The sequence below is a fragment of the Stegastes partitus genome, unplaced genomic scaffold, assembly GCF_000690725.1.
Source record: "Stegastes partitus isolate 25-593 unplaced genomic scaffold, Stegastes_partitus-1.0.2 Scaffold718, whole genome shotgun sequence".
Classification (NCBI taxonomy): Eukaryota; Metazoa; Chordata; class Actinopteri; family Pomacentridae; genus Stegastes; species Stegastes partitus.
In genome coordinates this window covers 224,033-235,127 of record NW_007578449.1, presented here as the reverse complement: position 1 = coordinate 235,127, position 11,095 = coordinate 224,033, and the positions used below count along the sequence as shown (strand labels likewise).

Genomic DNA, 11,095 nt, shown 5'->3' with positions numbered 1-11,095 from the left:
CTTGTGAGTGTGTGTGTGTTTTTTATGGTAAACTGTTGATGATGAAGTTTACTTTTTATGGTTGACTTGTTCTGCCTCTCTCACAAAATGTGCTATGATATCACAATGACACGCGTCACCTCAGCCAGTTTTATTTTGACATTTTGAAGGTTTTAGTATGTTGCTAAAACATTTTTTTTTTGACTGATTTAAAGTTTATCTCAACTTAAACGTATTTAAAGGCCACACAGTTTGTCATTTTGGATGAATTTTGGACCATTATAGATTAACAACTTAACATTATTACTTTCATTTACCTGCTACTAAAAGACAGTAACTAAACTGCTACTTCTGTCAGAGGATGATCATAATTTGCTGCTGGCTTCAAAGCATTTGTTTTACAACTTCAAATTAAGTTAGAGAAAACTCTATTAGGGCAGCAAAAAGTCCCATGGTTAACAGGCAGGCTGATAGTGGAGCTTCTATCTCCTCCATCATGACGAGGATCCTAAAATAGATCAGCACCAGCAGCAGTGCCTCATAATGAGTAGTGCGAATTGCTCTGACAGTCCCAAGACAATACACAGTCCCATAGCTTCATAGCAGCCAGCCTCATAGTAACGCTGCTACGACGGATTCCACCAGTACCCCTGTGATGGTGCATCGTGTTGTCATAAAATCAATATAAATACAAGGACTGACTTTAAAATATGTGATGAAACACTTGTAGCCAAGAGACAGTACATACATCATGGAGCTTTGCTCTGATTTCACATTTTGATTCTGGATTGCAGATGTTTGTAAGCACTCAGCTCGTTAATTATAGATGAAAAAAAAAAATCCTTTCGTCAGGGCTTGCAGAGAGTCACTGCGTTGTTTTTGTCCTAATAAGAGCCCACTCTTCTTTAAGAATTATTATTATTATTATTTTTTGAGTCTTTCAAATAAGGATATCATTCCGACAGAGGTGTGTGGAAGTTCCACCTAAAAAACAAAACTTGGGCTGGTAACATCAGAAGATAACAAGTTACAGTTACGAGTTACTAAGTTAGAATTCTGAAATACTAACTCAAAATACTGACTTACTAAATCAAAATTAGGAGATGATAATCAAAACACTAACCTATGAGACACCAAGGTCGCATTTAGTCACTTTTTGTCTCATTTTATCATTATTAAGTCACTACTATGGGATACTAGGTCAAAATGTTGACCTACTAAGTTAAAGTTATCAGACACTAAGTCAAATGTTGACTTCTGAGATACTAAGTCCACGATATGTTACTGAATCAATAATAGTAAGTTAAAAATCTGTGATACTTACCATGTCCAAATTATGAGATATTAAGTCAAAATGCTAACTTATGAGATACTATGCTTGTATTTTGTCACTGAGTCAGTATTAAGTCCACATTGTGTGCTACTATGTCAAAATGGTTCCTAAGTCAAAACGATAAGATACTGAGTCAAAATGTTTGTGAACGTTTGACTTCTTGGACACTTGGTCCATATTTTGCCACTTAGTCAGTTTTAGTAAGCTAAAATCATGTGATACAAAGTCAAACTATGAACATAATACATTAAAATTATCTGATACGAAGTCAAAAGACTGACTTACTAAGTCAAAGTTATCAAATGCAAAGTCCACAGTTTGTCTCTAAGTCAAGACTATTAAATCGGTGTTGAGATACTAGGTCAATATGTTGAGTTACTACACTGGAGTTGCAAGATACGAAACCAAAATGCTAACGTTAGCGATAGTAAGACACATTTTGTGACTGAGTCAATATTATTAAGTTACAATTCTGTAATACCAAAATAAAATATTGACTTGATACATCATAATTATGAGATACTGAGTCAAAATGCAAACATATGTGATACTAGGTCCATATTTTCTTACTGAGTCCTTATTATTTGTTCAGTATTGGGTGATACTGAATCAAAATGATGTCTGACTAGGTCAGAATGATGGGATGCTATGCAAAAAATACTGACGTAAGAGATATTAAGTCCACATTTTATTACTGAGTCAATATTATTAAGTTAAAATAATGGAAGACTAAGTCAATATATTGACTTACTAAATCACAATTATAAGACATTGAGACAAAATGTTAATCTATGTGATACCAAGTCCATATTTTTCTTACTGAGTCATTATTGTTAAGTCAATATTGTGTAACACGAAGTCAAAATGTTGATTTACTAAGTCAACATTAGCTCAGAATGTTGACTTAAGTCACAATTATGATACTATGTCAAAATGTTGACTTACTAAGTCAAAGTTATCAGATCAAAATGTTGATTCTAAGTAAACATATTGACACGTTATCTCATGGTTGTCAAAAAATGGGCTTTGATAGAGGTCAAAGGTCAAAATCCTCTACAGAACTGCACAGACTACATGCAGATTTTGCAGCAGAAAGACAAACACCTCATCAGCCTCACTGGAATTCATACAGGCAGGATGCCAGCCGAAAAACCAAAGACCTAAAAATAGAACTTGGTGTCAATACCGTATCTTCTGTTTGGTCTTTGAAGTTGGCTGCAGTACTAATGGATCTGTTTCACACAACAGTGTTTATTTCTTCTGGGGATTTCCCTGGAAATCAGACATAGTCCAGAGAGGCAGGCTTGCTGCTGACAGAAACCTGATGGGTAAGCAAGCTGCTTTTGTTGTTGCTCATTAATCAAACAAGGCCCGTGTTACTGAGAGAAGGTGAAGCCACTTGACTTCAGTGTTTCAATACGATGGTTTTATGTTAGAGGTCTTACAGATGGCCGGTACACTGAAATCTTAAGGTCTTGTATGAAAGCAAATGAGGGTGAATTTTATCACATTTTAAAAATTCTAATATTTAAAAAAAAATAATTTAAAAAAATCCTTATTTAATGAAATGCAAATGCAAACACAAGATGTAGATGTCCAATATTCCAAAAACTGCATTCAAGTAGCTCAAAATGCACTAATTTATTCAGAAACTGAGCTTGCACAGATGAATGTTATGGCAGATTGTTGTAGCCATTAGATTGCAGCCTACAGGTGTAACTAATAAAGTGGTCTCTGTTTGTATGTCTTTTATTTTACTGGCAGTTTTTAGCAAAAAATGTTGCAACAATGACAAATATAGTGCATGCAACCAAACTGAAGTAATGAATGGAATGATTTGATGAGCATACAGCGTTTCAGGGAATGCAGACAGATGCCTCACTGCAGCAGAAAAAAAGGGTCAGTTAAGGTCAGTGACAATTTGATGAGCCTGATGGTCAAGTGCAGCGAGGTGGAAAAAGAGGCTCACAGATGTGTCCTGATGTTTCACAGGCAGAGATACAGCAAAGTGTAGCGGAAAAGTATAATGAAGAGCAGGAGATGTAACATCATCACAGAGCATATGGACTGTGAGTGTGATTAGTCTCTCAGAGTGAGACACTGACAGTGTGCATGTGTTCCGTGTGTATGCTCACCCTCTGCCCTACTTTCTGACTGATGATGCTGCAGAAAGGGAGAGGGAATATCCCACAATGCCACGCTGCTCGTCCCCTGGGCCAGATGGATGGATGGATGGATGGATGGATGGATGGATGGATGGATGATGGATGGGCGGTCACAGATGGATAAGCGTAAAGATGGATGGATGGATGCTGCAGTTAATTGATGTCTTCACACACTCAATGAGTTTATTGTCGCCGCCCTCACAGCAGCTCGCGCTTTTGCAGTTTTTAAACCTGTGTCAAGTGTATAAGGATCAAATACTACACTTCCTGTTGTGTATTTGGAAATAAAAGGTTTTGTTTTTCTGAAGGGACACCTCTTGGTTGTGGTCATGAGGAGCCTAAAGGCAACTAATGGATACCAGTTTATGCAGTACAATCATATATTAGGCTTTCTAAAGTTTCTAAACTTAAGAACCCCAACATAATATAAAAATGATTTAGATATGATTCTCGCTCCAAGTCATAAATAAATTAAATCACTTAAAAATTGGATTAAATGTGATTTAAAAGACTTTGAGCTCCAAAATAATTCAGCAGTTTTAAGTTTAATTGCCTTGTCATTAACTGGTGAAAAGCTGAGGGAGAAATTAAGTTTATGTATGTGTTGCAAAAACAATAAAGATAAAAAAATAACGATTGGCTCGCCTCTAATTAATGGAAATCCTTAATGTCGGTCAGCAGTCTAAAGAGTATCTGAACCACTTTGATTTGAAATTTTAAAATCCTTTATTAATACATTGATTACTCAGCCAACAGTATCAAATACTAAATTAAAATGTTTGTGTTCTAAATCAAAACAGTGTCAGTACTATTACATCAGTATTATGCAATACTGAGCAGAAAATTGGACTTTCTATGTCAAACTCCATTTTACCAGTTTATACCAGTGCCAATTACAGCTGCAACGATAAATTGATTAATCAAGTAAATCCAACTATTGATTGTCAGTTAAGTTGATAAATGGTTAATGAGTTAGTCAGAATGATAAAGTACTACGTGAAAACAGCAACTTGGTCAAAGCTATCAAATAGTAAGCTAAGATTTTGAGTTAGTCAAAATATGAGATATTAATATGATCTGACAGATTATGTCTACATGTTGACTTACCAAATAGAAATTATGAGATACGAAGACAATGCTAAATTACAAGAGAGTAAGTGTACATTTTAATAAGTCAATATTAAATTAATATTGTGCAGTGCCAAGTCAAAATAACAGCTTACTAAGCCAGAGTTACCAGATACTAAGTCTAAATTCCCTAAAAAAACCCCAACTATTTATGCCAGTACCAATTACAGCTAAAACTATTATCAACTAATAAATTAACTGCCAGTTATTTTGATTTAAAGTCGAAATTCTCTGATTTCTGACTTCCTAAAATGTAATGTGTTTTTGTGTATTTCCTCCTCTGTGACCCTAAATGGAATATTTTTGTGGTGATGACAAAACAAGGTATTTATGGACCTCATGCTGGCCTTGGGGAAACACTACTCGTCATATTTCACTATTGTTTGAAATGTTCTTAAACAGCTCATCCAGTTATGACATTTTGGATAAAGGGTGGTATTTTATTTTGAAGGCAAACGTTCAACCGCATGGCTGACGTTCGCAGCTTGACGTCGCTCGCGCGCTGCTGGTCAGTGGGCTCGTGAGTGCAGTTCGGTCTGTTGTCCAGGCGGCTGCGCGTGCTGCCGTCGCTGGCCGCAGTATATAAAGACGGTCAACGGTCACAAGCCGCCACGGTCAACGCTCGCGCCGTCTCCGCCGTTTGATTTAAAAGCCCCGCAAACATTCCGGTTCTCCTCACCGCCACCGGCATCCGTGTCCCCTCACAAGCCGGGGGAGAGGGGGGTCCAGCGCGGGGCGAGACAGCCGAGGACCGACCAGCATGGACCCCCAAGCAAAGGACCGCACCAGCCCGGCGGCGGGGGGCTTCAGCGGGCGTCTGGCCTCTCTGGGAGCCGACGGGGGTGACTCTGAGTCCGGAGCCGGCTCGGAGGAGGCTGCCGTGGGCTGCTGCAGCGATACGTTCAGCAGCCTGCCCGACATGGAGCAGGATACTCTGGAGGAGAAATTAAGAGGACTGGCGTTCAGAAAACAGACCTCGTATCGGTGAGTGGAGAGCGGGGAGGATGCTGGGACAGGATGCTGGTCAGAGGAGGATATGTCGGCGTTTTTATTCATGTGTTTGTGCGGATATTTCACAGACGGACATTTGGGGATAAAAGCGGAGTGTGTTATGAATGTGCTATTCCTCATGTTTATTATTTTAGCTAATGCTATTGAGAGAATGACACGTATGCTAGCTACAGCTTGTAAACAAAAACACAGGAGGGGACACCGACAGAGTGGTACTTCAGCTCGGACAGCTCGGTTGTCATGTGAAGCTACACATGTTGTGGTGGGGCAGGTTAGCCACGTTATCACGACCAGCCTCAGCACTGGTGTGATGGCAGCAGCGTTTTAGCCCCTTCAGTGATGGATCAAAACAATTTCGCAGACAATGTGTGCTTTGCTCTTGTAGCCTGTTGGAACATGTGAGGTTGGGGGGGGGGCAGGGACACTATTGATCCGTGTGTGTGTGTGTGTGTGTGTGTGTGTGTGTGTGAATGCCAGCAGCAGCCTGACACCCCAGTGCGACTGGCAGCTGCTGTTGATAGTGAAAACTGGCCAGAGACCAAGCAGGCACACGCACACAGCAGTTTGGGCTGTCAGATGTCACTGTCAGGAATGTGTGGCATCTATCTATCTATCTATCTATCTATCTATCTATCTATCTATCTATCTATCTATCTATCTGTGATCTGTCATTTGAGGTCAAATCAATCGCTTTACCTTGTTTGTGTCTGATTGGAGACAAAATAAAGCAACAATCCATCGATCCAGAAACGCCTAAAATGCAACAATACCATCAAAACTGTAGCTCGAAACCTGCCTTTGATTATGTGTTCATTTCATTTCCGTCTCCTTCTGTCTGCATTAACATTATTTGAAGATTATTTACCAAAATAAGGTCTTTATTCAGCTAATTAATTTCATTAAGCAAGAAAGAATACGCACAGCATAAATGGATCCTTTTATTCCACAAGTTAATGGTCCAATCAAATTAAACATGCCTCATGTAAACATGTCACAACTGAATAAACGGGCTCATTTGAGACGGAAAAAAAAGTCATGTCGTTTTAAAAAGGGCTGGTCCATTATAATCCTATTACATTCTGTTTGAAGGATGATAATTTGTCCGGTTGATTGTTTTCTTTTTTTTTTTTTTCGGCAGTTTCCGTGGTCTTTTTAAACACCAATTTGTGTTACACGCACTGTAAGACATTAAGCAGAAAGCTCATCACTCTTTCACTTTTATTGTGTCATCATTTACAGTCTTTTATCCGGTGGGTGTTTTCCCCGGGGGAAGCCATCTTTGGTTAAGTGGGGTTTCCAGGAGATTGTGCATCCTGGGAAGTGCAGCAGCTGGTTCGTCTTCTCCGGTTTTACAACCTCAGGAGTAGTCTGTTGTGACAAAACTGTTGCCTCAGTAGAAAATGCAGCTGGTGAAATCCTGGATTTGGTACATATCAAACTCTTATCTAGTTCATGTCCTCAGGAGGAAAGGCTGAAGATTTCTGTACTGCTGGCAGAAGTCTTGGAAGTAAACATTAGATGGGAGAAATCATTTGACGATGACAAGATTTGCTGCAGAATTTCAGCATAAAGTGTTTTTTTTAAATTTGCTCAACTTGAATCCAAGAAATGAGTGTTCCATGCTTAGAGCAGTGTTCACCTGCTGATACTCCTTAATCTTCAGTTTACTGCAGTGAGCACTAAATGGAACATTCAAATCCAGTCAAATATTAAAGACGTAAAATGTTCAGAATTTGTATGTGGTGACCTTGTTAGTCTGCAAGTTCTGCCTGCATGATAGTTGTCTCACATAGTCAGAACGTTCTCCAGCACAAGAATGGTCTGACTGCACTTATATCATTCAGCTATGGGGGAAGAACCACTCTGCCTTGTTTATATTTCTTTAAACCAATTAATTTTGGTCGACGCTAAGCCCAGGATGTAGTGATGGTGACCCTGCAAAATTATTTCCGGCTCAAACTTGTTTTGGTGGAACATTTGCAAGCAGAGACGTGAGAACTGAAGATGGCGGATTCACCGAAATGCCAAGCAGAAATACACAATCCAGATCATTAACAAAACTTCCCATCTTCAGTGTGTAGGTTGGCGTTTGGAGGCTATTGTTTCCCTTAGCGTAGGGGATGTTGAAAACGGAACATGCCGATAGTGGAAGGAGCGGATAATACTGTTTGAAAGGCGCTTGAAATGATTTTTTTAGGACAAAATGCGACAACTGCTTTGCTGTGCTGTGCTGTGAAACCTATTATTTCCAATGGGTTGTGTAGTGCACTGCCTGGTGGGCTGGAGTGAGCACTTTAGTTTAAGCTCGAATTCGGTTAACTTTAAGTACCCACACATCCAGTAGAACCCAGTCAGGCACAGAAGACAAAACAGATCTGTGTCTAAATTCACCAAATTATATGCATTTATAATGAGAGCTCGGGAAGAAAGCCCGATTTTGGGAACATGTTTCCGTCCAGGAAGGTTTGTCAGATGTGTTGATCTTCATATACAATGAATAGCTTTACAAGGCAGCTAGCGTATGTAAACAGAGCTTAGGTTTATGTGCCTCACTCAGTATTCTACAGATCTATTAACACTTCTTTATTAAGGTATAATTGCCATACAACATATTTTACTGACATGGTGATGGAGTGTCACTAGAAGTTGTAAAAACTCCACCTATTTTGGTCTGCTCTCCGTGGCCCCACCAGCAGCAGGCGCAGTGCAAACCACCGTCCTGAAAGTGCTGTTAAACCTGCAGTCTGCATCTGGTGAGACAGGCTTAAGTGGTAACTGTGTGCAAGTCAGGAGACAATATTTGACATTTGTTCTGCCAAAGAATTTTAGTTTTGGTCACTTAAAACATCTGAACATTTGCCAGATTGTTCTTACTGCAGCTGGATCAGTTTGGATGCTTGTAGTCAAGCAGCAAACTAAACCTACGATGCTTCAGTATGCTAACTCGTCCCCTTGCTTTTGTCACTTGTGTCTCTTTATTGTGTCTAAGCTCCTCCCAGTGAGGATGTGAGGTAAGAGGTGTTTCCTCACTCCAAGCCCCTCCACCTTGTCTCCTCAAGGTGCACTGAAGTATTTGAATGGCGGATGGGGAACGATTCCTACAGCACAGTTAAAGCACTGCTATGCATCCCACATTGTTGCCTTTAGTCTATTTAGGGAATATTTTAGAATGCATATTTACCTGCCTTTTTCCTAAAAAGTAGATCAGTGCCACTCTCCTGTCTGTATGGAACTCCTGCAACAGCTGGTTAGTTTACCTTTGCTTAAATACAGGAAACAAGAGGCTCTGTGTGACAACAACAAAGTCTGTCTACTTGTACCGCTGACCATTTGAAATTCATATTTATCTCTGCTCAGGTTTTTGTGGATAGAGCATCTACAATATATGCAAAAATACAGTGTATTTATGTGTATATGTGTTAAAAATAGGATAAGGAGTGAAAACCACAGGGTCACTATAGGAGAAAATTGGCAAAAGCAAAAGTGTGAGAAGAAAAAAAGCTGTAGCCAAGGACGACGAGAAACATTTTCCATCCATGTCACTCTGTGCTCTGCTGCTGGTTCCTGTCATTTCATTCAGCACTCGTGTACTGTAAACGGCTTCAGTGGAATCCCTCGTTGGATTAATTTCATTTGGAAAGAAATTTTTTTTTGGCTCATGTTGCTGCCGTCACCAGAGTGCATTTTGCTGAAAGAAGAATGTGCAAATAACAGACCAGGTGGTTTGAAAATATGACATATTACTAATAATAAACAAGCACTTTATATACTGTATACATGGTGAACATACTCCACTTACACTTATTGTTGTCGGAGGTTTGTGTGGGATGAATACCAGAATAACCTCAGTTATTCTAATTGGAGTTTTGCATGATGTTGTCACCATAACTAGAGATTTCAGCGTATTTTATGTTGTGTTTTTATTCCTTCACAGCATGCTAATTGTAAGTTAGGGCTGCATGAAGGCAGTCTGGTGCATTTAATTATGCCAAACAAATCTCCTTTTCTTCTAGCAGACTGTAGCGTCAATTAACGTGCCATGTCTTGAGTTGTTTTGACCTTCGACCTTATTGGATAAGGCTATGGATTATCTGTGAATTTCCCTCTTTGTACAATCAACCATGTGGAAGAAATGGAATTAGCTGGTCCAGGGAGATGGCTTGTATGAAGGTGGTTTACATAGCTTTGAAGTGGCCAATGCCAAGAAGTGAATTACCATATGTGGCAATATGAAAGGGCTTAGAAATGATGCTGTTGAAGATCAAAGGCAGCGTGTGTGCTTTTGTGTGTGGGGTTGTGGTATTATGTGTTTACGGCAGCATGAGGCACGTGTAACTTATCTGCCAGACATTCGTCACACTTTGTGTCTGTGTGTGTGTGTGTGTGTGTGTGTGTTCCCAGAATACTGTCCCTCCTTTTATCTATTCTTAGACGTCTCACCCGTCTGCCTGCATGACAGCCCTTCCTCTGTCAGGGAGACAGCGGCTTTGTGTATGTGTGCGTATCATGCCAACCAGTTAGTCAGCACACCGGTTAGTGTGTAAGACGCTACTTCAATTAGCTGGTCAGTCAAGCGGCTGGACACTCAATCTGTAAGTGAGTCAGTGCCTTGTTTTAACAAGCACTTCCTGCCGATCTGCGGCAGTCAGTCAGTCATGGTTTCATTTATACGATTTTTGGACTACCAAGCTGTCAAAAGGTTTAGTTTATCTACAATATTGGAGCTCTTAAAATATTTTAAACCTCTACAGTTTCCACAAGCCATAAAACTGAGCCTGAGCAGAGTTCCTGGAGCAGCGTAGCCTGAGACCATAGTGAAACAGCTCCATCTCTGCTCACTCCTTATGAAGTCCTAATGTACTTAAAGCCAATATCTGGATGCTTACACTATTTCCTGCAATACTCTATTAATAATGCTGCAGTTGACTAATGGCTGTGTTGCAACTATTGTATAAAATATTCAGTGCAATGAGGAGCTGTAATATGGCCGGAGCTGGTGGTGGAAGATAAGATGAGATATACAGGAAGATGCTGCCATCGGAGATACACCACGGAAACTGTCTGTGAACCTTTCTGGATCAATTGCATATATTATTGCAATTAAGGGATACTTTGAGTGTTTTCAAATTGATGAATAGTTTTTTCTGAAAGATGTCAGAACATAAACAGGAAAAGAACCCAACATGTGACGTCTTCAGATTGCCTGCTCCATCTTACAAATATTAAGATGATAAGTATTATATATTTGCAGCAAATTGGGACTCATTTATCAGCCATCAAAACATTTGCTAGTAACTTTTTGCTTGATTAGCTAATTGATTAATCAAATTTAGCTAATTGATTAATCAAATTGCTTTTTTCAGCTCCAGCTGTGAATCAATAAGCGGGACTGACTGATGGCAATTTAAGGTTTTCATGACTTTTGCTTTTGCTTTTTGGCTTTCCAGCTAATTTCCCAGAAGATTTGTTATATCATTAT

At 39.6% G+C, this 11,095-nt stretch overlaps 1 protein-coding gene across 1 annotated transcript in view; it reads left to right on the top strand.

Annotated features, from left to right (window-relative positions):
* Window positions 1–5,321: 5,321 nt before the first annotated feature.
* Window positions 5,322–11,095, top strand: part of dgki (diacylglycerol kinase, iota) — a 94,380-nt gene continuing 88,606 nt past the window's right edge. Inside the window, exon 1 of the mRNA XM_008291109.1 lies at window positions 5,322–5,589. Within this exon, the coding sequence (XP_008289331.1) occupies window positions 5,366–5,589 (224 nt within the window). The 5' untranslated portion in view covers window positions 5,322–5,365. The remainder of the gene's footprint in view (window positions 5,590–11,095) is intronic.